General features: G+C 32.9%; 1 protein-coding gene across 1 annotated transcript; it reads left to right on the top strand.

Moving 5' to 3' along the window:
* The first annotated feature begins 9,576 nt into the window (after positions 1-9,576).
* On the top strand, positions 9,577-27,074 carry LOC148622780 (WD repeat-containing protein 75-like). Its single transcript, XM_088572974.1, has 19 exons — positions 9,577-9,703; positions 12,117-12,246; positions 12,871-12,936; positions 13,254-13,347; positions 14,183-14,295; positions 15,184-15,248; positions 17,141-17,245; positions 18,681-18,769; positions 21,361-21,516; positions 21,856-22,052; positions 22,803-22,990; positions 23,163-23,326; positions 23,975-24,161; positions 24,459-24,550; positions 24,924-25,010; positions 25,310-25,524; positions 25,901-26,020; positions 26,195-26,286; positions 26,805-27,074. Exons 1-19 carry the CDS (start codon positions 9,621-9,623, stop codon positions 27,055-27,057), a joined length of 2,496 nt encoding a protein of 831 aa, XP_088429100.1. The 5' UTR covers positions 9,577-9,620; the 3' UTR covers positions 27,058-27,074.
* Positions 27,075-27,705: the final 631 nt, after the last annotated feature.

The following is a 27,705-nucleotide window of genomic DNA, read 5'->3' as shown; positions in this document are numbered from 1 at the left end:
TCTCAGGTGCTGTCGCATAGACATCTATGTGTCACTTAAAAGCGCTTAGTTTTGTTTTGCTCTAAGTTTCAGAAACACGTACATTAACATAACTGCCACAGTCTTGACCTGCTTTTCGGTCTAATGCAAAGGAGGGTTCCATTTTTTTTTAAATGCACGATACATTGGGTGATACTTCAGGATGGTTACGGCGGTTGGGCTACTCTTTTGTTAAAAAAATTGGCAAACAGAAAAAAAAAACAACGAAAGGCAAATAATAGCTTTGAACCTTCTTTCTTACATAAGTTTAATCGTAACCACTGTCCCCTTTTTAGTGAAAATTTGAATCCACCTGGGCCTAAATGAAATATTTGAAGACCGCTCCTCCAATTGGTACCTAATACTTCTCTGTATACTTCCTTTCTAGTTTTGATGGCTATTTATATATCTCGCAGGGTTTTTATTTCTACCTTATCATCAAATGGTTGAATAAAGCGACAGTGAAGGACTGGTTCATTCAAGCAAATGCATTGAAATGAACGACATGCACTAGTAAGAGGTTAGAGGTCAACTATTTTCAATTGGATCGTACATGTAACCCGAATAATCCAGTCCCTCTCTGTACCCGTTTATCTTCTACTCTCCAGGAATGATCGTAGGGAACGTAATATAACGGCTACATGGATAATTCGGGGTAATTTCAAACCAAATTTATCAGGATATAACTTCGCAGTAAAAGTTGTTAGATAAGTTTGTTTATTGGCGTAAATAACATAGGATATATTAGAAATAAATATAAGGGGCCTTACTATCTGCATTTGTATCATCAGGGGGTATGCCGATGGAACTATTTACCGGTGGTGGTGTTGTAAGAGTTAATTACAGATGCTAACAGGCTTTACAAATATATAGGCTCTGACGACTGCTACATGAATTCTGATCTTCGATCTAAATTGATAATAATAACGATAAAATAAATACTCGGTTTTTAATGTGAAATAATCAACCGTCAACAGAAAAATAAACATTTGTATTTTTTTTTATATTGTATCAAACAATACAAAAACGACACAATAACAATTCATATATGATTCAATAACAATACCGTATTTGACAAAAAGAATAATATGCAATTGTTTATAAAGTATTTTAATTTATGTTATAGATAATTTAGTAGTTGGGATTTGTCATGGGATGATAGGCATTTGAATTGTGTTCTACGGTAATTAAAGGATGATTTTACCATGTTAATTAAAACCATAATTAAATTAATTGCGAAATTGGGGACATTGAAGGGGAGATGATGGATTGAGCGACATTTTGCATTTTTTTAATTTGAGCGGCATGATCTTTTCAGCGACAAAACACATATAAATTGAGCGACTTTTTATTTTTTAAATTCAGCGACATTTACCTGAGAAAAATACCTATTACCTCTTCCGTTAGTCAGTGTCCCCTGCTCACCACGGGGAGGTGGAAGTAGGATTTTGAGCAGGATATTGTGTTTGTTTATAGTTCACTGAAACCACATAGTTTATATAAAATACTTTACAATTGTTAAAAATAATGTACTATTAAAAACTTCTATGTACACAATCGTTATAAATTGATGACCGGCTGAGACTTGTATGCCATAAGTTTAACGAACTCAAGTCTTGAGATATCGCCTGCTCTGTACTGTTCCTGGAATTCACGCATCTGCTGCACATTTGACTTTTCGTTAATAGTCAAAAGCATTGGTCGCATGGAAGCTCTTATCTTAAGACTGTTGTATGTCTGGATAAGTTTGACCTTCTCCAAAAAATCATAAATGTTCGGATGATGGCTATAAAACATTTCACTAAACTGCTTGTAAAAAGACTCGCATCCGTTTGTTGTCCGTTTAACATCAAGTCTTGGTTCTGACCAAATCATCGGAGGATAACGTGAGGTTGCCTCTGTATAGTTATGCACAATATAATCTGCAAATTTTGTAGCACGTGGGTCTTCAGGTGTATTTGAGCAAATATCAAAGGCCATGCACTCCTCAGTTTCAACATGTGGACCGTTGATGTGAATTTTATGTACATCTGTATTTAATCAATTAAAAAATAAAAAAAATCGCTGAATTTATATGCCGTTTTTATATTTTGTATTGATTTGATGTCGCTCAAATGATATACGCAATTACTCAAAAAGCGTCGCTCAAAAGATAGTCGCTGAAAAGACAATGTCGCTCAATTTATACGCACCCCATTGAAGATGAATTTCATTTCTGCCGGTGTGCTCACACTACACATCGCAACGATACTTAAAAACTGAACATGCCCTACTTGTCTTCCTCCATCACCAAACTTTACTATAAAGTATATATCAAATATTTTAAATTGTAATTCATCAGGAAAAACTCACAGCTCATCAAATTACATCACACAGTCACACCACCATCATTACGATTATATGTAACATTATAAATGTCTCTATGATTGTTTCGTATTGTTTATTTCCATGCCATAACCATTTACTGTAAATGTGTTTGCGCAAATAAATAGTGTCTAATAAAACTCCCATGCCTTATGCAAAAAACAAGTACGCCTTGATAGATATCTGTTGCAAGAGTCACTAGGAGTAGATACTAAAAGGTTTATGGGTAATAATAACATCAAATATGTTAATCGAAATCAGCAATAATGCAATATGGCATTATCACACGAATACTCGCGAATAATCTTTCATGAAAAAAATAAAGCTACATGTTTATTGAGACACTCGTACTAGGGGCGCCAAATGGGACTCTTCTGGTTTTGTACTCAAATTTTAAATTCTGTACAGACAAAAGTGAATTTTGTTCAACAAAAATGAATTCAGATTAACCAAATTTATAACATACTACAAACTTTCAATTTTGTGTCACAAATGTCAATTCTGTGTCAATTGTCAAAAATCAATTGTGTGAGACAAAAGTCTATTGTGTGTCACAAAAAAAAAAACAGTTTTGTATCACATTTGTGTCACAAAAGTCAATTTTGTATACAAATTAGTTTACAGAATCCTTTGGATATGCAAATGAATTGTCTCATCACGATTTTGTAAGAAGGTTTCTCATTGTATATTGTAAATGGTCTCGCAGACACAGGTTTCCGATTACTTTGAGCAAGGCAGGACGGTTAAGGCCGTTTTAAGTGAAATTAAATAATCTTTTAAGTTGCATTCTACAGTAAAACTGTTTTGAAATGACTAAAATTGCTATTATACGTTTTCTATGAGTTTTGTTTGATTGAACAGGTTTTATGAATACACGATTTTTCTGCTTTCGATTTATTGGGATTTTCCCTGGTGAATCACGTGGTCATTTCCTGACATCTTTCAACTCAACCATAGAATGCTTTTGCCAGACCGGTTAATCACGACCAAATTTGTTAAAATTTGATAGGATAATTTGTATTAATGTATTTGTCCCACATTTTCCCGGAAAAAGAAATGAATCGTCAGATTAGCCAAGAAAATCATATTAGAAATATCTTGTGCGATGGAATTTGTTAATCTGTCAAAGTCGGCGAAAGATTATTTTGTTTCACTATCCTTCACGATTTTTTGCCAGATTCAGATAGATTCCTTATTTCATTCCGATTCTATTGATGTATGACACCAGAAATTCGGTTGAGTGGAACAAGTCGGGCGAGATGAAAAAACGACATAATACGTGTCGAAGAGTAATCAAGGGAACCAATGTTATAGCGGTAATCAAAGGACAAAGACCAGAAATGGAAAACTTTCGTTTCCCCTTCGTTTACAAACGCTCAAATGATCTATCTCGAGATTCAAGTTTAAGTGATATAGTGGGTTATACGATTACGATATCCGATATTTCTTTTACTTATGTGCTTTATTATAACCGTGCACATTCGTACCTTACCCACTGTATTGCAGGGAATGCTTTAAGTTCGTATTACACGTGTACATGATGCTGCACATTTTGAATTCATTTGCATATCCAAAGGTTCTGTAAACTAATTTGCATAAAAAATTGACTTTTGTGAGACAAAGTTGAATTTTGTGACACAGAATTGAATTATGTCTCAAAAAATGAATTTCGTCATTACAAAAATGAAGTGATCATAAAACAAGTCTGTGTAACATAGTTTTGAAATACAAAAATGATTATGTTGTGACAGAATTCAATTTGTACAGAAAATTGACTTTGATTACAAAAAGATCAAGTTCCATTCGGCGCCCCGTACGTACAAGCAAATCCCACAGTTTTTTCAGTAAAAAGTAAATATTTTTCAAAACCTTACATTATATAAGTTATCACACACACACACACACACACACACACACACACACATATAATATTATTATAGAGATCCATAAAAAAGATAGGTTTTCTTTTATATTTTGTCATGAAAATCTATAGCCATGATAACATAATGAAAAAAATATACATTTGTATCAGTTTTCATAAAAAAAAAATTGCGTGCCTTCCCAAAATCAACTGTAAAAACAGGTTTTCTAAAATGTCAAGCACTTTAGAACTGCAAGAATTGGAAAGCGGGTATGATATTATTGGAAAAAAAATGAATAAGTGTACCCTTTTTTGCTCATTTGTTCCCGATTTTAGTTCTTAAAGTTCGTGCGAAATGTTGCAGATTACTGACAGGTTATGATAAAAACAAATAAAACCACAACCACACATACATACATAGATCTTGTACTTCCTTTTATTACAGCTGGTGAATAAGCAGATTCTGGAGAAAATATCTTTATCATAGATGCCTGAAAAGTTATCACACACACACACATACACAACCATACACGTGTACACGTGTATAATTGTATTATTTTTTGTTTGAGGCATTTGTATGGGTAAAGTCTGTGCATCATCGCCATGGTGTTCCAGTCTTTACCCGGATGTACATACGTCCTTATTTATCATTACAAATTCTGGTGAAAGAATAATCAAGAGAACCAAGGTTATAGCGGTAATCAAAAGAATACAATCTAGGGACAAAGACCAGACATGGGAAACAGACATACACAACAAAGAACATAAAGTAACTAAAATCATACATACAAAGTAACAAAAGCAAATGAGCAACTCGGACTCCACGAAAAACTGGGAGCATAGACCAGGTGCACCGGTAGGGTAAGCGTCCTCTGTTTTTCTAGTTGCTAATAAAAAGTCAAGTCCGGGGTAGACAAACGAGGAAAGGAAAATTACGAGCCGTTGAAAAATCAGTTTTCATGGTGCAGATTAATACACCATAACGATCCACGAGTTCATGATGACGACCATAAAACTTCTGTAGTGATGACTTCAATTTTGTAGCAACATAGCCATGTTCCAGAAGCCTACTTGTTAGAGTTCTAGCGGGATACAAAAAATCTGCGTAGTTTCGGCAAGCTCTGGCATAATATATGAGTTGTGATATGAACACTCCATATGCAGGTGCTGAAGGGATGCTGCCATAGATGAATGGAAAGTTGACAATTCTGAATGAAAAGTCGTCACGTTTGTCGTAAAGTTTAGTCAATAGTTTTCCTTTACCATCGATTTCTAAGTGTAGGTCAAGATATGAGGCTGACTCCACAGTGTCTGTAGTATCCTTTATCTCAAGTTCTTTGGGGTAAATGCGATGTATCAAATCCCCGAAATTAGGATCGTTTAAAGATAATACGTCATCTATATAGCGGAAAATGAGATTAAAGGGTCTAGCTAAACGATATTCTTTCTTTTGGAACAGATCAGCTATAAAGTCAGCCTCACAAGAGCGAAGGAATAGGTCAGCAAGTAGAGGGGCACAATGTGTTCCCATTGGAATGCCGACCGTTTGTTGAAAAACGCGTCCATCACACTGGACAAATTCCAGCATTTTGTAAAATCTCCCTATGTATATTTTGAAGATGATTTGGAATTACTTCTTACAATCTCTACCAAGAACTATATATTTGTATCTAGGTGTACCATCTTTTTTTGAAAAACAACGATGCATAATGTTTTTAGTCGGGATTTTAATTGAGTATTGGGAATAGAAGTATACAATGTTGAAAAATCATAGATTTTAATGCTATTATATTCTGGTAATAGTTTTGAACTGATTGTCTCCAAAAGACTTTCGAATTTTTCAGGATCCACATTGAATTAATACCACTACGGGAATAACAAGTGGTGTGGTAGAACTGCAGACCCTCTTTTGTCAAAAAGGTTTGGCGGTACATTTTGCAGATCCAGCTATGTAATGTTGTTTGTATGGATTCTTGTATAATTTAGGAATCCAGTACATAGATGGTAAATCACAATCATCGTCCTTGGCAGACAGACCAAAAGAGGATAGCACAGATTTATGGTTTTCCACAATCTCTTCTTTCGAGAGTATGGTAGCAGTATAGGTCTTTTCACAGCTATTATTGTCTACGTCTACCTCTGATAATAAACTTTGGATGTAAAACATTTTGCAGACAAAAACAATGTTGTTTTGGGCTTTTTTCTGCTGGAACGACAACATATTTGTAATGTATAGTAAACAATGTTTTTGCTACATCGGGGTCTTTGAAAACTGATATGGCATTGGTACTCATTACCTACTTAAAACGTTCATTCGTTTCAAAATTAAAGACCTCATGGAATTTAACCACTCTGGCATAAAATCAATGCCTTCTTTTCTCGTTTCATCCGTTTTCTCGCGTAGTCCTCCACGGCATCCATAAGAACTTTAAAGTTATAATTCCAATTTATGGAGCGTGGTTCACGGTACTTGGGCCTTTAGAAAGTGACTTATGTTTTGTGTGTTGCATGAATCATGACTGTTTGCACTGTCAATCATGAATCATAATAAGGCCCCAAAATAACACAAGCGGCTATGATTTATTAAGATTTTCAAATTTGATAAATGATACTTGATTACCTCACATGCCCTAAATATATATGTATATAAAATGGATGTCGTCAGTTCAAATGAAGATTGTGGTTTATATGAAGTATAATTAACTCATTTAATCCTCAATTGATATATTTATATATATATTTTTCATATATTATTTAACAACTTACAAGGATACTCAGGAGAGACTATCAATGTTAAAGCTGCATCATCTGCCAAATTTGATTCTACTGAATTTGGCTGAGTCTATGAAATAAGTTTGTAGTAATGCAATTGAAGCAATAAAGGTTACAGACCACCAATTCAACCAATGAGCATTTGGAACGTACGCAAAAATAGTCCTACGCAGAAATTACCCCTGTTCCTCATAGTGCTGTGAAAAAAGTTCTCATCTCATTTAAAAAATTTAAACAGTTTCTGAAAGGAAAAACATTTCTGTACATTTTATAGGTGCATTTTGCTTCTTGTGATGTTAAGCCTAATCTCCATAATGATTTCTAAATATACCCCTATCTTGTGAAAACACTGGGATTTCCCATGCTATTTATAGACACTTCACTTCCGGTGACCAGTACTGCACTGCAAGTCTGCTAACCCCACATGCCATTCTGAGGATTGTGAGCTGACATATGTAGAATCATGCTGATATATAGTCCTCTGCAGGTTAAAGTTAAGGTAAAGTCCAGAGAAGCCATTGAATATTGTGAAATTAGCATAGAAGCCTATGGGAAGTGGAATTAGTGGTTTTTAGCCTAAATGTTGATAATACATACAGAATATTGTGAAAACAACGTTTTTTTTTTAATTAAGGTCACCAGAAGTCACATGCATACGAACTTATCTAGGTTGATTACTCGGAAGTCACGTGAGTGGCTTTGAGTATTGTAAGTATGAGAATGACAAAAGGGCTTCCGGTAGATAACTTCACGGACGGAAATGCTGTCTTCAAATTAATGCGTGATTCTCTTTTAAACTTTAAATATTTCACCGATACCCCAAAAGAATGATGTAAAACATTTTTAAGTGTTAATTTTCAGCTAAGTATTGTCGAACTGGTAAATCGAGACGCCAAACTATTTTTTGCCGCTTGGCCGCGTAGTAATTTCAAAGAAGATAGTTAAAAGCTATTCTGGTTCCCGGGACTACTGAATATTGCGAGCGGGAACCAGTCCAGTTAAAAGCCAATACAATTTAATTGGAGTTATCTCTCTTTGGGTGGTGTTGGATTTTAACTATGCCCCGTGGATGGTATTATAATCAAAATCATTTTATCAAGAAGCGTCACATTCAAAATCATCAGCTTCCTTTTTTTCAAGTTTAAGGTCTCAAGAACGTAAACAAATGCAGTAATCTTATTTTCACGATATTTGTGTACATCTTTGTTTTGTTTTGCTGCAGGTTGCAAGGGAAATATGGGTTCAACACCAAAACATTCTCAAACCTTAGTCCATGTCATGACCGACACTCTAGCACATTGCTTCAAAAAATAAACATCGGGAACCTATCTTCCAGGTTGCACACCAAGCGACTTACGAGTTTCAGCACCTTTGGTGCTTTGATTTTTTGTCTTGCATGACAATAAATATATAGACACCTATTTCATGTATGTAATGCATTTTATTTTGGATATCAAATAAAATTGTACAAGAAAAGTACAACTTAGTAGAAATAATTCAAATTTCATAAGAAATAAAAATTAACGAAAATGACAGCTAATGCAGCTTTAATGAGAACTTTTTTTTATGAATTGTTAGTCTCCTCATTAGATTATCTAAACACTGTTCCAAGGAAAAAAATAAATAATTTTAAAATGAACCATGAAAATGGGATAACACCCCTATCAAGCAGTTAAGACTGTGCCTTGGCTTGAACGTTGAGAAATTTCACACACCCGGAGTCCTTGCCCTCTAAACAACAAATATATTGAAATCTCGGTATACACAATATAATAAGAAACAAATTTAAAAATCACGCAAAATGAACAAAGGCTAGTTGTTCTTCTAACATATTCTAACAATATTCGGATAAAAGCTAGTTAGAGCTTGTGTTTTCTGTTAACTTATATTCACTAAATCAAAACAAAGTTTTCTTATCTTAATCTTATGGGACAAACAAAACATGCGGTACGGGAGTTGCCGAATATTTTCCCAATTATCTCACTATACTGAATTAAAACAAGCGAAATACGAACCACAAAACAATACAAAGCTATCCCATCCCTTAATGACTGTACGAATTAAAGTAAAAGCATTACTAATTTTAACGATCCGCAAAATTGACAATTTAATTGCAGGTAAATGGGAGGCTAAAAAATATTGAAAGCAACTTAACGTGTATTTATTGACATAATGTGATGCAATAATTTTTAACTAGAAACTGCGAGCAATGCTCACCAACTTGATACCTCAATCTCCTACTTGACAACACGCACCTTTTGATCAAATTGATTTTGAATAGGAAGTGCACAGTGGGAACGTGTAAAAAAATCTGTGAAAGTTCATTAAATCAGTGGTGGATTTGATATGGGTACCCCTCTGTGTAACTGAAGTAAGTTCGGACGAACACGCCAGTCACAATATACTCCATTTCGGAAGTGGAAGATATTTGTCTCACATTCTCTCAATTTTTGAATTTAAAGCAGGGACTTAAATATTAATTTAGTAAAAATTTGTTGTAAACTTTGAACCAAAAGAAACGCGGAAAAAGTTCATATCCATTCTGTAGCCGAAGTTACTTTACCTACAACATAGAAACTTCCGGTAATGGCTGCCCCCATGCAACATGTCTAACAGAAAAATATCAATTTCTGCTGTGTCTGGAGGCAGTTTGGTTAAATTCAAACCGATATTTAGTTCGGATTCTAAGTAAGTTTTTCATAGTTTCTTAATAAAGAAATTTATTTTAGCATAAGGTAAATTAAAATAAATTTTAAGCCAGATTTCAAGTTGACTTACTTGACACGATTTTTTACTCCCATGCCGGCCATGGGGCGTCCACTGACATACTCCCTTCTGGAATTCGGCGCTGGCGATATTTGTTTGCTTGACCACCTCCCTGATAATGCTTATTAGAGTCTCTCTATCTCATCTGTTCTTGGCAATGGGTATGGTATTCAACTGCATACCTGTCAACTTTTGAAAATCCCCATGGTTTTTTTTCGATCAAGTCAGGTGAAAGGACTTTTTGCAACATATTTTGCAAAGGCAGTGGCTGCTCATCCATGCACTTGTGGATGGGGAGCCTCTACAGCCTAAATATCTATTAGTAAAAGAGGATTGGAAGTACTAACAATGTTTACATTATGAGAACCTCCTATTGCAATTAATGTCATTCCTTATACTTTGGTGTTGGGTGAGCTCATGTTTAGTGTTTTTTTTCTCAAGTGGTAATAACTAAGACATTGATATTTGTTGGACTATTGACCTGTCAGACCATCAACTGATCAGACTATTGGACTGTGTGACCAACACGTCAGACCATTGAACTGTCTGATTATGGAACAGGACTTGATTGCACTGTTGTTGTTGGAGGAATAAACCAACAACAACATTGGAACATTACACTTGCCTTACAGCCCTTACATAATGTACTATATACAAATATGATTGTACATCGTAGTATTGTTCACTATATACATGTATATGATTGTACATTGTGGTAATGTTCACTATATACATGTATATGATTGTACATTGTAGTATTGTTCACTATATGCATGTATGATTGTTCACTGTATACATGTAAATGATTGTACATTGTAATATTGTTCACTATGATTGTACATTGTAGTATTGTTCATATATACATGTATATGATTGTACATTGTAGTACTGTTCACTATATACAAATATGATTGTACATTGTAGTATTGTTCACTATATACTTGTATATGATTGTACATTGTAGTATTGTTCACTATATACATGTATATGATTGTACATTGTAGTATTGTTCAATATATACATGTATATGATTGTTTGTACATTGTAGTATTGTTCACTATATACATGTGTATGATTGTACATTGAAGTATTGTTCACTATATACATGTATATGATTGTACATTGTAGTATTGTTCACTATATACATGTATATGAATGTACATTGAAGTATTGTTCATTATATACATGTATATGATTGTACATTGTAGTATTGTTGTTGTTTCATGTCTGTGATGCCTGCTCATTTATAAAATTTGGAGGAAATTCATGTGTTAAGGACCCTACTTTACAGGATTTGTGTGGGGTCCATAGAATATTAGATCCATTTTGTTTTACCTTATTTTGATTCTCTATATCTTTCCCTTCCAATGGCATATTAAAATGTTTAAATATCTTGTTTGAATTAAAAGATCCAAAAAGTTCTTGACACTTAAACAAATACTTCTTTACATGGAACTTTCATATGATTTCATATACTGCATAAGTTTCTGCTGATATTTTGTAAAGATGACCCTATGATATTGTAGTTTATCTTAAACTGGAGGCCATCCTTTAGTAGAGGGATAATTAAAATTTCTTTGTCACTGTCCTTACATCCATATATCTCTACTCTTGAGAATCTGAATGCACTCAATGAATGAAAACTTGTTGTAATCATTGATATGGCTTACCAGTCTGAAAGTGTTGCATTTGAGACTACTTAGTTTACAAGTCTGGTATAAAAAAGGTGAAACTCAAACTAACACAGGGTTTGATGCTAGGTAGCCCAAAGGACTTTCTGATCAATAAATTAGGTAGTCTTCAAAATAATCTTGCGGTCCTGTCTTTAGGTATAGTAAGATTGTAGGAATAAATTTAGGTAGCCGAAAAGACTACTCGTTAAAATTTCTAGGTAGTCCTCTCTCAAATTAGGGTGGCACAGGACTACTGGACTACTGTTAGTGTCGAACCCTGTAACATGTATGTTGTAAGTTGACTAATCAACATGAGAAATGAAAATTAATATACCAAACTGTGTACAAATAAAAACGTCAGCTAATGAATTTGTATTGTACGCAAAACTTAAACTTTTCCACTGACCTATACACATTTTGAACTCCTGCATCAATCTGATTGTTCCGTTTGATCCATTGTTTGGCTAAACTTGTGTCAACAGGATGATGCAAATGTCCAGTGCATTGTTATCATAATGTGTATGTGCTTCAGTGCACACATTTTCTTTTGTTACCATGATAACTGGTATTGATCTACAGTTTTAGGGTTGAATATCTGAAAATCTGTCTAAACTTAAATATTGCTATTACAGGGATAAAAATATATGCCTGTTAATTTTCAGATGTTTGTTTAGCTGCTCAGAATCATCAATCAGAGTTTTTAGCACTGAAAGTGGAGAATGTATCAGGAACTTAACAGGGCACACAAACACTGTGACTGGCATTATTGTTAATCCTAATAACAAACTACAGGTAATACATAAGGAATAATCACAGTTTTTAAGGTTGAGACAGAAAATTTGGTCAGAATTGAAGTGAACCCATTCTGCTGAGAACTGATGCTAGTACAGCCTGTCAAGACCTTCAAATTGGTAGTCATGTATTGTATTGTTTGGTTATGTCAGAATGATATTGTGTTGTCAATAGAAATCAATAATAATATTAACAAATTGTACAGTCTTCTAATAATGAAAATATCAGGTAATTAAGAATGATGGATAGGAATGTGGATTGTTGAAATTGCCAATAAAAAACAGAACTAGGACTATCAAGAATCCTGCATTATACAAAGCTTGTTTCTATCTGGTTGATGCGCCTAGTACCACAGAACTTCAAAAATACTAATGTCAAAGGATACTATGAATTAGTTCATAAAATCTTGGATTGGAGATAAAGGTGAAATAAAAAATAAATAACACAGTAAATTCCACTTTTTGTACATAAAATATATGTACCAAGATGATACATGCACTTGTAACAAATAATTGATTCATGTTTGTGTACACCAGTGATGCTTTTAAAATGTCATAAATGATAATTTAAGAAGTATTATAAATGAAGATACAATGTATATTTTCTGAGCCAATTTTTTTTCAGGTTTTGTCATGTTCCCTGGACCAGACTTTAATACAGTGGGACTACTCTGATGGAGTTTTACTCAAGGTATTTTTAAAACAGATACATGTAATGTGAACAAATTATAATCATCTCCTGTTTAGAGGTCACATTTCTTGCCATCAGAACTTATAGGTTCTTGATGTGAATTTTTAACTGAATGACCTTGAGTGAAATACATTGAAAGATACTGTAATATATAATTAACCACAAACTGGAGGAGTGTTGTTTTAGATGTCTTATTTAGAGCTTATGTTTGGTAGATGATAAATCTGAAGCTTAGAAAACCTGCACCATCTCCAAATGTAAAGTGATTCATGAACTCCATTCTAATGACAAAGATGTTTTTGAATGTTGTTTTTCAGGTATACCAATTCCACCATCCTTTATATCACATTTATCATCTAAACCATAATGATCAACTCACACTTGTGTTAAAAAGAAAGATTTCACGGGAAGGTAAGAACTCAAGATAACATTAAGAATTGTCTAGAAAGATTATTTTGAATTCATTATTATTTGTGGGTATCATTTTTTGGGGGGTTTTTGTGAATAGTGTAGTACCATAAAATGAAGAATCCAGCAAACTATAATTTCAGACATTTGGTATTTGCAGCTTTTTCATCTTTCCAATGATAACCATAATAGTAAAAGTGGTATTCAGTGAAACTCTGGGTTTTAGCACTTTCTATTTAACTAACAAGTAGTTATGGCACGTTATTTTTTTTTTATTCACAATTGTTTTGACTTACCAGAACTCATAATTAGGGAAATAGAATTGGGAACCTGAATTCCCTGACATATGTATTATATAAATATATAATTTCCATTTGTGATATTGAATTACTTATATTTATTGAATATCAGTGTTGTGAAATTCGTATCCACATAAAAAACTAAATGCTTATGAAATTTTTGTTTCAAATCTTGTGCAAAAATAAAAAAAATTGCTTAGTTGATAATTTTTCTGGAAATACACATGAATTTGTCAACTTGTTTACCCACCAATCAGGAAATGAGGTACCAAACAAAATGTTTTTTCCATGGAAGTATGAAAATGGTACTCAGCCAGTCTCAGGAATCCACTGTAACAAGTCATTCAGTTTGGTATTATGTCACTAGTAAAAAATAGGATTTTAAAACAATTTATGTTATTGTAGATAAAGAAAGTACATTGTATGTATTGAAGACCATTGGGTTGCTTTGAGCGAACATCCCGATGGGGTTGTTGTCTCTTTGATATATTCATCATATCCATTCTCATTATATGACTCTAGTTGGTCATCTATTTCAGAATATGATTTAGTAGAATGTGCTTTGCCTACAAAGACTGGTTCTTTGCCACAAATCAAACCTTTATTATCATCTGTAGAACGTGGGCCAACCACATTAGCTGTCGGATGTCAGGTATCAATCTTGAAATGTTCTTGTCTTTATTGAAGCTGTACCATAAAGCTTTGTATTTGCACTTGGAAGGAAAATTTCAAGTGAATGCATGTGTTTAGAAAATTAGTTCCTATCCCTTTTGTTTTTAGTGTTGTCTACAAATTTATTGTAAACATTTATGAAATTGTTATTTCAGACATGTTTTTTCAGGTTTTTGATTCTTCAGTATCAAAATTACCTTTATCTGCTGATGACACTGGTTCATGGAAAACTCCCTTCCAATTTTTAACAATACACAAAATTTAGTTCAAATGTCATTCCTTTTATGTCATTCAATACCTCTTTTAAAATCAGTAAATACCTTGCATGTTTCAGACAGTTATTCAGCTTAATGATATTCTATCATTCCTGCAAATGATATTAAGATCTAGTCTTCAAATCAAATGAAAATTTGAACATAGACCTATTTTAGAAACTCCTTTTTGGCCTGGAAAGTTGTTTAGTAAGAGCATTTAGTAAACTAAGTTCTTGCAGAATGTGTCAAGAAACATTGAAAATGTTAAGCATGCTCCTCTGAATTCATTAGTAAATTGTGACATTCAGTTTATACATACTAGAAAAAAACAATTCTAAATGATATGGGAAAAGAACATTTATGATTACTGTTTCATTTTAGGTCATGTAATATTTGAAATTCTGTTCTTTACATGGATCAAAAACATCCAGTGCTAAAAGCACTTTGATTCTGTTTTAAAATGGAATTCCACATTTTTTATTCAAGATTTAACTGTTACAACTCTTGTTTTTATAGTGTTTTTAACACTTCTGATAGCAGATTTCTGTAATTTACATTTACTGTAGATTTAAAGTGTCTGTACATAAATACATAAATGATTTCTGTGTTTTCAGGGCAAAGTAATAGCAGTTATAAAAAAGAAGGAACTTACAGTACGGAATCAGAAGAAAACAATTAGGTAATTCATATCTTATGTCAATACTTTGGTTTGCTTACTTATTAAAAGTCTTTGAATTCTCTCATACATCTACTGTTTTGACTCTAATTATTCCCCACCCAAATTTTTCCTCACTTTTCATTTTTTGAAATTTTTGAATTCCTTTATTTTTTGTCACTAAAAATTTCTGCAGGGATGTACAAAAGGTAAGTTTATTTTCGGTAAAAACACAATGGATATGACCAAAAAAAGATGATCGATGTTGTGGTTTGTATGCCACTTATACTTCCATTCTAATAATTGTACACACAATAATTTTGTAGAAAAGTAATTTTTTTGAATAAAATATGAATGGAAAGTTTTTAATATTCATTATCTTAATGGGGATTCCTCTTTTGGTGGCTTCAGAAGTTAAGGTTATGAAAAACTGTTGCTGAAATGTACATCACCAATGTGTTTAAGTGTTAAAATGTTCAGTAAACAAACAGTGCTTGATTTGACACGAATGTCACATACAACTGTTACATTTTCCCATTTTTAGCTAAAATTATGGCTTCAAGGGTCAGTTGTCATCCAAACATCTATTGTTTCTACATGGTCTATGCACATGGTTGTTTACCAACTTATTTATGATTTCAAGCAGCGATTGGTCAATAAGTTTACTGAGGGGGGAAATGTATAAAAATTATTGTAAAAACATTTCTTTCCATATGTTGATAAAAATGGCCCTTCAAAGACCTACTTGCTTGATGGATTAAAATAAATAAAAAAATAAGCCTAGTCCAACATAATGTACCAGTAGTTCCACTAAGTCCCTGCACAAAGCCCTATACTATCTTAAACTATTTTAGCACCAATGATAATAATCAATATACAAATTTGGTGATGTATAGGCTATGCAAACCCCAGGAAACACTCTACCAATAAACACAGCTGTCATTTACCAAATAAAAGGATTAAATATGATTGTGGACAGGAAATTACTTTTACTTGGTGACCAAGTTAGGCCCTACACAGAGCATGAAGAATTTTTTAAACCTAACTTTCCCTTCGTTAAGTTGAGAGAATAATTCACTTTCCATGAAGAAATTTCACTATCCCTGTGTAAAGCCCGAGAAGTGGGCTGAACCTGCTGGGGGATGGGGGCAAATAGTTTGGCAAACTCATAGGGGAGCATCCGCAACAACAACTGTTACCCTTTGAAATGCTTCACATAGTTGTAAACCAGTGCAGATGCATTCAAATTTGTTTCCATATAATTCTTATGGCTAGAAAAATGAATACAACCAATTGTCTTACTTTTGGTAAGCTATATCTCATTTAAGCTCAGAGTTGTTTTACGTTACAAAAGGTCGTTATTGTCCTACAAAAATCAGGCATTACTGGTATAATTTATGTAACCATCAAATGATGATCCTCATAGACATTCATTGATGGAAACGCAAAAGCACCTAAACTGGTTCATGAAAGAGTAAGTTCTGAACTACAAAAATAATTTTGACATCCGGTACCAGCTAGTAAAATGTGAGAAAAAGTATAAGTCAACAGTTTAGGATACAAACATATACATGTAAGATTGACATATGTTATACATTAAATTGGCAAATGCAACAGCTTCTGAAAATAGTGATCCATTACTTCAAAAGATTGACCCGAAAGAAAAGTTTATCAAAATTTTCTAATTTTTCTTCACTTTTCCAAAATTTGTGAAAAATGTGTTTTTGAGTGACGAAAATTAGAGAAATTATGGTAACAACGCAAAAGATAACTGCTATTTTTTTTTTTCATTTTTCCTAAATGTTTTCATATTTCATCTCTTCCATACAAATAATTTCTTTAAATCCTTTTGTTTGTTAACTTTTAAATTTCTTTTATATAAAAACGTTCTTACATGATTATATTATTTCTTACAGTCATAAGTTGGAAGGATCAGAGAGAACAGAATTTACATGTGTAGCTTGTCATCCTACAGATGTGTGTGTTGTTACTGGCTGTAAAAATGGAAAAATTTATTACTGGTTTGTGCTATTGAACTCTATTGATATTGAATTGATATGATAAAATGAGGTTTTGAAAGTTTAAAGATATTTTTTTTCCAAAGTTGAAAAAGAAACACAAAAGGAATATGAGTTATTTCTGTAAAATGACAAGTCATTTTAATGATGGAAATTCATACCATTGTAATTTTAAATGAATTCTCTATAGTAAAAATAATTTAGGTGGCAACTGAAAAATTAGGCAAAAAATGTCCAGTTTCTGTTTTGCTGCATATTATTAGAAGTGCTATTTGCTAAAATGTATGATACTTGATTTTGGTCTCATTGATATTGGTAAGAATTGGGTTCCTTGCATCTGTCAGATCATAGCTTATAGTTTTGGAATGGTGCGAGATCTGTGTGTCTGTTAAATCCTAGTAAAACATGTAGTTTTGGAATGGTGTACGTTCTGTGTGTCAGCCAGATCTGTGTAGTAGTTTTTGGAATGGTGTAGGCTCTGTATGTCAGTCAGATATTTTGGGAATGGCAATAGTTCTGTATGTCAGTCAGATCTCTGTTGTAGTTTTGGGAATGGTGATATTTCTGTATGTCTGTCAGATATCTGTAGTAGTTATTGGAATGGTGTAGGTTTTGTATTTCAGTCAGATCTCTATAGTAGTTATTGGAATGGTGTAGGTTCTGTATTTCAGTCAGATCTCTGTTGTAGTTTTGGGAATGGTGATAGTTCTGTATGACAGTCAGATCTCTGTTGTAGTTATTGGAATGGTGTAGGTTTTGTATGTCAGTCAGATCTCTGTTGTAGTTATTTGAATTGTGTAGTTTTTGGAATGGTGTAGGTTCTGTATTTCAGTCAGATCTCTGTTGTAGTTTTTGGAATGGTGTAGGTTTTGTATGTCAGTCAGATCTCTGTTGTAGTTTTTGGAATGGTGTAGGTTCTGTATGGCAGACAGATCTCCGTTGTAGTTTTGGGAATGGTGTAGATTCTGTATGACAGTCAGATCTCTGTTGTAGTTTTTGGAATGGTGTAGGTTCTGTATTTCAGTCAGATCTCTGTTGTAGTTTTTGGAATGGTGTAGGTTCTGTATTTCAGTCAGATCTCTGTTGTAGTTTTTGGAATGGTGTAGGTTCTGTATGACAGACAGATCTCTGGTGTAGATTTGGGATTGGTGTAGGTTCTGTATGTCTGTCAGATCTCTGTTGTAGTTTTGGAATGGTGATAGTTCTGTATGTCAGTCAGATCTCTGTTGTGGTTTTGGTGCATTATTCCTGTGTTCCTTCTGTTGGAGTAAATTATAAAAGCAGGCTAATTTGTTCAAAGTTTGAGATATTGTTGTGTAGTAAGCACTAACAAACTTTGCACTGTATTAATTCTTTTTGGTCATTCTTTCATTGGTCATTTACTTATTTATCATTCACTTATTATGTTGATACATACTATGATACCACTATTTTACAGGTATAATGTTTTTGATAAGAAAAGAATAGTTAAGACATTTTACCACTGGCATGCCCTTCCTGTGTTAGATTTATGTTTCACTTTAGAAGGTGAGTAGACACAGCATGCTCATCAATCACTCTATATTGTATCCAAATAGTATGTAAAGAATTTCATTATCAGGATTTTTGAATATACATTGGAAGGATTTCTTCAGTTTGCTTCAGGGTTAAGTCGACTCTTTTTAAGCAGTATTTTTGACAAATCAAAGAATAATTATTGGTCTAAAGGATAACAAAACACTTTATCACAGCTTAGTTAGTCCTTAATTCTTTAATTATTATTAGCTCACTTAGCGTGATCGTCGTCATTGTGGACAAATTTTCGAAAATCTTTTCCTCTGAAACTACTGGACCAACCAGATGTAAACTTGGCATGATTGTTTCTTAGAATATTGTGCACAAAATGACTGTTGGGATTTATGATCTGTGAAAAAATATGGCTGCCGTTATTAAAAATAGAACATAGGGGCTGAAGGCATTCTTTTTGCAAATAACTCAAAAACTGTTGCTCTAGCAAAATTCTTGCAGAGAATATTATTTTTCAGCATCAATAGATGGACTTCTGCCGAAATTTTTAAAACAATTTGTCTACTGATGTAGGAGTTATGGCCCCTGAAACAGCTTTTTTGGCATTTTTCACATGTAGAACTTTGAAAATCTTCTCAAGAATTATTTTACAGAATTCAATGGAAGTTGGCTTATTTTTTCCTTAGGGCATCCGACACAAAATTATCGTTGGAATTTTTAATCCATGAAAAAACATGGTAGCTGTTACTAAAAATAGAACATAGGGGTCAGAAGGCAGTTTTTGCAAATTAACTCAAAAATTGTTGCTTTAGCAAAATTATCGCAGTGTTAATATTGTTTAGAATCATGAGACCGACCAATGCCAAATTTTCAAAATGATATGTCTGCTGATGTAGGAGTTACGGCTTCTGAAACAATCCTTAAATTTTTTTCCCCCATGTACAACTTTGAAAATCTTCTTCTCTAAAACCATTTAAGATCATTTAATGAAAATAAGCATATTTGTTCTTTAGTGTATTGTGCTCGAAATGATTTGTGATTTTTAATCCATGAATAGATATGGCTGCCTGTACTGAAAATGGAACAGAGGGGTCAGAAGACTGTTTTTTTGAAAATAATTTGAAAACTGTTGCCTTTAGCAAAATTCTGGTTCAGGTCATAAATAATCAAGTTGCCTTTTTCAACCTTTTGAAAAATCATTTCAGCCACAGGTTTTCTTTACATTCCTTTCCAGTTCCTTTTCTACATATCTCTATCAGATTGTGTTTCTTCAGCTTGTTTACAGTGTTGTGACATCATAGTGTCATGATGTCAAAAGTATTGTGACATCCAAAGTAAATAGTTGTAGCTTTGATTATTCTGATTTTATATGTTTGCAGTTAAAGGTTCAATTGTGTGAAGATATTGTATCCATTATGATTTGATGTATTTCGTATTTGAATATATGTTATAAGATGCACCCATTCATAATTACTTGTAAGGCATTTAAATAATAATATGACTTGCTTAACTCTCAAATTAAAATAAAGTATCTTGTAATCCTTTAGCACCATACTTAGGTCATAATAAGACTAGAGGCTCTAGAAAGCCTGAATTGCTCACCTTGTCAAGAATAGTTTTTTTAGTTTTCTAAAGCTGCACTCTTAACTCAACTGTACTATTGTCAGAAGAATCACTTAATGAATAGAGAGCATGTTAGTTATACATCCGGTTTTCATATTATAAAATAAATCTCTCATAATCAATTTTTGACCCTTCAAGGGCAACAACTCCAACATTGATTAACAGATCTTAATGAAAATTTTGGCATAGATATGTCTCACCATGTTGATCAATTTTGCTCTACAGAATTTGGCTAAACCAATTGGTTTTCAAGTTATTTCCACAACCCTAGTCATGGTGGCAGTGTTTTTCAACAGATTAAAAATCTCCCCACAAAGATATTAAGGATATCCAAACAAACATTCATGCCATGTTTGGTTACAATCCATAAAATAATCTTTTTTAAACAGAATGGCATGTTTAGTCTGTGGACTAGTTTACAATATGGCCCTGTATAAACGTATATAGTATACGACATAAAGAATAAAATGCAATGAAAAGTAACACAGTAGAATGATCCAGTATTTTCCATTAAGTTGGATATGTAAAATTTAGGGTAAAAATCCATTTCAGGACCAATTACTCATTCATCTGTCAATGGATATTTCTGAAAATTTCGGCAAAGGTCTATCCCATTATGCTGAACAATTTTACCCCTGGCAGATTTTAACTTAACCCAACTGTTTTTGATTTATTTGCAAAATTCTGCACTATGACCCCTATTGTATATATCAAAGATGCTAAAATTAAAAGTTAAAAATGGGTCAGACATGCATAGTAAGGCTTTTTATGGGTTCAATAAATAAAAGACTACAAATTTTATTTTGAAAATAGTTAAAAAACTATATCCTGTCCTTGAGTGCATGTGATTTTTTTTTCTGCTGCTATTTCTTTTTAAAATGGTTCCAAATTTGATGAAAACGTTAGAGCAGAGCATTTTAATCTTTGTGATTGTATCAAGCTGTGCTCTGCAGAGCATTTTAGATATTATGAAATTGTTTTTTTTCTAGGTTCTTTCTTATTGAGTGGTGGCCATGAATGTGTGTTAGTAAAATGGCAATATAACTCTCATCAGAAAGATTTCCTTCCTAGACTAGGTGCACCAATCAACCATGTGGCATGCTCCCCAGATAATACATACTATGCTACATGTCATACAGATAATGGTAAATAACTCACTAAATTCAAATCATTTAAATTCAAATAGAAAATGACCCTAACAGTTTTAAAATGCTTACTGTTAATCAAAACATAAATGATATAGCCGTTACAAGGAGACCGAAGCAAATTAAATAAGTGTTTTTATTATTCCTTAACTTTTCTAGTTATCACATGTTGTAAGATAGAAGTTGTTATAATACAAAAAAAAACTATTCTGTGTAAAATAGATAACATAAAACTTTATAGTGTTTTTGTTATCTAATAACACCAACGACATTCAGCTGTGTGGTTTAGTGAAATGAATAGGATTTAAAACATTTCAGTAAAATTATGTTTCATTGTAGTTATCCAGCTGATAACAAACAAGTTTGATTTAAAACAAGTGTACCAAGGATTAACATGTGGACATCTTGCTACACAGAAAATGTTTCCAGTACCTGCTGGTCTTCATTATGATCCTCGTTCCAAAGCTTTAGTAACCAATGGGAAGATTGGACACTTACAGTTTTATTCTGTAGCCAGTGACAAACACCTTTATAATGTAAGGAAATCTATTGGGTTTTGATATGCTCTGTCAATGATATATTTTTACCTATTTTAGATTTACATGTATGCAGTGACTTCTTCGACTGTTAATTTATTTCAACTAAATTGTAGTGTTACTTAGGTTCAGAATGATACAAAAATTTAAAAAAAATTAAAACTTAGTCATATTATATAATACAGCACTAAGCTTGTCGTAAAAGCACTAAATAGTGCTCAGAAACCTAGCCAGGGGCTAGGGCGCTCGGCCCACAGAGCAACTGGGATGTGTGCCCCAGGTGGTTGAATGGGGTACCCCAGGCGTGTTACATGCTGGGGTTGTCAGGCTATAATATGGAAAACCTGACCGCAAACCATAGTGGTGCACATTGTTGGGAAAGATGCCACGTTCCTCGCACGTTAAAGAACCCTACTGTGGTATTCTCCCGGAGTAGGAACCATAGGGCTCCGCCATAGGAAGCTAAATTGCCCGACCCTACCCATCTCTCCCTATTACCAGTGGCAATCAAAATTTGTCGACCCCATTGTCCTTGTGTCCCATCCCTTTTTCATTTCATCATCATTTCATGTTCATTTTATCATCCATTTCATGTTCATAGTCTGAATATAGCTGAAATATTGCTGCTCGGACGTTAAACCCCAACAAACAAATTGTTTCAAATTTACAATAATAGCACATAGTTATTTTTTAAGAAACGAATGCAAAAATAAAAGAATCTTTTACACTTTCTGTCATTTTTATTTTTAGCTTGATATTGTTGGTCAGAACTACATTTCACCTGAAAATGTTGACAAACCTTTAACTGTGACAGAAATTGTAGCTGCAGATTTCAGTCAGCATGGAGATTGGTTAGCAACAGTTGAAATTTGGAATGATGGAGTCATGTCCCCTGATATGAAACTAAAATTCTGGAAATTCAAAGATAAAACACAAAAGTGAGTTTCAAGGATAGTTTTTATGGTGATGTAAAATGTTTTACTCAGTTTATGATGTTAGCAAGAAAAGGCTGTTCTTTAAAAATGAATAATAGAGCATAAAATAATATAACAGTGATAAAACATATATTGAAATATTATATATTATATAGAATTCCTATATATGCTACAGGTATACATTAAATACAACAGTAGAGATGCCACACAACAGTCCTGTGACATGTATAAAGATACGACCCGAGACTGGTGAGGAGGGTGATCTACCAATGGCTGTTACAACTGGTCTGGATGGTTATTTTAAAATCTGGAGTGTAGTGGATGATACAAATATCTACAGTAAGCTACATCACACACCCCCTGATCTGATGTATAATGTAGTGAAAATATTGAAAGTTTTAGAGATGACATGGACATTTCTCTCTTTTTTTTGTTTAAGCATTTCTTCATACCATATAAGACATGCATTTCAGTTTGGAATGGTCATTCATACTTGTTATCTTCAATAATCTATAGATAATAAAGACACAAAATGTATAAAAACTTAACTGACTTTGTTATGCCTGCATTGATAAGCATTATGACCAGGTCATTAAACATTCCTGTTAATTTGTCTTATGTTTTCAGATACATTCTTTACAGATGGGTAGATAAAAACCTGGTGACAATATCATACCAGGGCAGTTTATAAAACAACATTACAAATCAAATAAAAACATTTATAGATGACCATATTAATTAAATTTATGTTCTTGCCTATGCTGTGTTGAAAAAACTATTTATCAGTTGGTAACAGTTTGGGGAAATTTCGCAGTCTTTTTTTTAAATAGTACAGATTCATCAGAGAGACAATGTTATGAGTAGCACACATACTTGTACTAATACAAATCACATCACATCAACACATTACTGTTTAGTCAGTTTAAAGTAAAAAAAGTTACCTCTTGCTAATTCTCTGCAATCTTATTTAATGTTGTATAAAACTAGGAACTAACCATAAGTGGACATGTCAGTACTCAGGATACTACAGATACTTATCTGCCTATAAAGCTGCTTATTCAGATGATGGTTCTTTACTAGCTGTAGGGTTTGATTCTGTTGTCACCATCTGGCAACCAGAAACAAATGTCTTGTTACAAACTCTTGCTAGTCATAAAGATGAAGAAGATGTAAGGTGAGAATTATCTTTTATAGATGTCTTTTTCCTTAATTATGCAACTAGGCATAGTAGCTGTTGTTACTAGAACAATTCACACTTGTAAACTTTTAGGCGTTAGAATAATATCAAGTTCCTCACAGGTTATTGGTGTTTAATGAAAACAGGAGGAAAATTGATTAGATGTTAAAAGATCTACATGTCTAAGAAAAATTCTTTTATCTTTTGTAACTTTAATTAATAACTAACATAATAAATTGTGAACAAAAAAAAACTTATTTTGATATATGTTTCTACAATTATGTATTGTTGTAGTTTGATAGAGTTTGGAAGAAAGAACTGTTCTTATTTCTTGGTTGTGTGTAGTACAAAGAAACTGACAGTCTGGAATCTATCTACATGTACAGGTATGGACTAAGTCTTAAATCATTATACACTAGACATAATGCAAAATAGTTTTTGATATACTCCATATAGATGGAATTAATTTTTGTAGAAATTCATTGAGGGGAGCCACTTTTTGGCACTGCAGTCCAATATGAGTATGATGGTGGTATGTTAGCTTACTCACTGAGGTTATTTCATTTTCTCTATAGAATAAAATTGCAGAAAGTCTTACTTTAAAAAAATTTTGTATGTTACGATAGAAAATTTATATCTGTATTTTTTTCAAGTTTATGACATAGTATCTTTGTTAAAATGGATACGTTTTTTACATGGAAATTATTTGCAAGTATTTATTTCTTAGCAATTCTAACAAATCTGTTTTTGTGATTTCAGTTGATTGGAGTATTGGACTAGGACCAGTTAGTTTGGTTACTGATCCCTTGTCTGATGTCATGGCAGTTATAACACAAGACAGAGATGGTAGGTACAATAGTATATTTCACTACAAAGTTATATTACAGTTGATAATACTGCCAAATTTTAGGCCTTTTCCCTATCTACAATACTTTGGAAAGGAAAAGACAGAATTCTCTATTTTCATAGAAATATCCCAGATCTTCACTATGTACCTTTACAAGAACCTGTTCATCTTACTTTAGTTCTGCATGGTAAATTATGTTGAAGAAATCAGTCTGAGTTTATCACTCTAAGCCTCTCAATCTTGCTGCATCTTTTTTCTATGTTGCCTAATCAGTAAACAGTATTTTGTTTAATTATAGTGATATTCTTCCAACCATCCAGTAGTGATATTCTATACAGACAGAACTCAATCAGTTCTAGTAATGTAGTGGCAGCCATCTTGATACCACCAAAGACCACAGAGAAACAGAACACCATTCTTCCTACTACATCTAAACTGTATTTCTTCAATACAGATCAGCAGTTAATTTGTCTGTCAGAAGTTGATACCTCATTATCATCCAATGTACATAAGGTAAAATTGTTGTAAATTATTATGGAACACATACACATTTATATATATAAATTGGTTTACAGTGTACCTAATTGTAATGAAATACTAAAATAATCATGAGAACCAAGATTCTAGTGGAACACAAAAGAATGTAATCTAGAAAAGTATTGGTTTAAATGTTGTCTACATTGTTTATAAGAACATGTGTAAAAAGTTCTGTTTGATGTGAACACAAGTCTCCTAAATAAATGTAATAAAGTTAAGTGTTTATTGCACAATGATTACTTTTGGTTACAAGTTTCATTCTTAAAAATACTAAAGAGTAATATATCATGTGTTGTTTTATAAAGGTAATAGTCAATTTACTTATTTTATTTTCCTATGTATTCTATTCCAGTTGGTTATACCAGAGAACTTACCACAATCTACACTTAGTTTGTTATTGTCTAAGGAGAAAAATAAACAAGGTGCAGTTGATACAATATCAGCAAAGAAAGATGTCAAATCTTGGAAAGGGGTAGGTGTTTTAATGGAAAATTTGGATAGATACTTGAATAAAATCATGCCCTGATTTTTAAAAAAAGTACGAGTTGTATGAACCTTGGTCCTTCTTGTAATTGACATTTAAATGATACAATATTGCTCATGAAACAAAATATTTTCATGTGATATATTATATCTTTTCTTCTAGTTTTTAGATACTCCACCACAAGCACAACCAGCAGTTACCTCCCTTTGTAAACAGTTCATACAGTCCATGTTAATCAGAAGTGGAACAGAAAGGTATATTGTTAGTTTTGTAACTTGGTTATACAAATAGTTAATTGGGATTCTTGTTAGAGTTAAGTATTAGTTTTTAGTATGATAAATAAAAATAAAAATTTTGAAAAGTTAATGTCAAAAACCACCAATCTGCCACTGAATGTTCATTGAATTGGTATTTTCTTTTCAAATGACAGCAGTTTTAATATTGTATGATTCTTGGTAGTAAATTTCAATACAATGTTTGCATATTGTATTAAAAAAATGACCGATTCTTATCTCTTTTTTTTTAGTGTGAGGGTTTAGGTAATGAAATAAGACCTTTTGGGTAGTCAATCATATCCATGTTTCAAACATTGAATGCAATTAATTATTGTCTTATAATTTGTCAACAATACAAAAACTTTTGTACTACCAGTGTAGTATCACAGTATTTTGGAATGAAATGAAATTATTGTTTTTGATTTTAAAGTCTTCATACACTGACAAAGAACATCATTCTATGTGCTTACTGTTTGCAATGACGTTTTCTTCTGTAGTGCTAATGTTGAGGGAGAAGAGGATGAGGAGGATTTGATTGAAGACAATGAAATGGAAATTGATGAAGATTCTGATGTTAGTGACAGTGTTTCAGATAAACAGAACTCTAACCAGACTAATACCAGCTCTAAACCAGTACAAAATGTAAAACCACAACAAAAACAATCAATTACACAAGTGACAAAACCATCAACACCAATAGAGTCAGATCTTAATTCACATGACATGGATTGGTACTATCATAAAATATAATAAACCCTTTAAAATTATTGTTATGAGTCAAATTGTGCCCTTTGCTTAGAAGTTCTGTTAAAAAGAACCTGTAAAACATCTTTGGAGTCTAAGAAAGCTGAACTACAAACACTATCAACTTCCAAGGGTTAGATACAATTCTACAATCATTTTGTTTGTTCCACCTAAAAGAACAAACAGAAGAAAACCAGTAGCTGAAACAATTTATTAGAAAGGTTTGGGGGGTTTTTCTAGAAAAGGCGAGGATGCTTACTTTAAGGTCTAAGCTCCCAGTTCTTGGTTGCTCATTTACTTTTGTTTCTTTGTACTTGTTATTTTCATGTTGTTTGTTGTGTCTGTTTTCCCTATCTTGTCTCCCTGGAAAATATTCTTATGATTTCTGTCCAAACATTGGTTCCCTTCAGTATTCTTTAAAACTGACAACTAGTTTTTTTATTTTAATTAACACTGGACTCATACCTGATAATTCTCACACATTCAATAAGGGAACAGACATGGTGAAAGGCAACAAATGCGCCATTGTATAACCCTTATAAAAATAGTAAATAATTACAGAGATCACCAAAAGGTTTTCAATAAGAGTAAACACACCTTCAGGTAAGCTCTCAAAGGCCCGACAAAAAAAGTAATAAAAACCATGGCAATGGT

The sequence above is a fragment of the Perna viridis genome, chromosome 3, assembly GCF_037379345.1.
Source record: "Perna viridis isolate PV_CMFRI_1.1 ecotype Kerala chromosome 3, ASM3737934v1, whole genome shotgun sequence".
NCBI lineage: Eukaryota > Metazoa > Mollusca > Bivalvia > Mytilida > Mytilidae > Perna > Perna viridis.
Note: the sequence above shows the minus strand (reverse complement) of the source record. Positions and strands in the feature narration are given on the sequence as shown.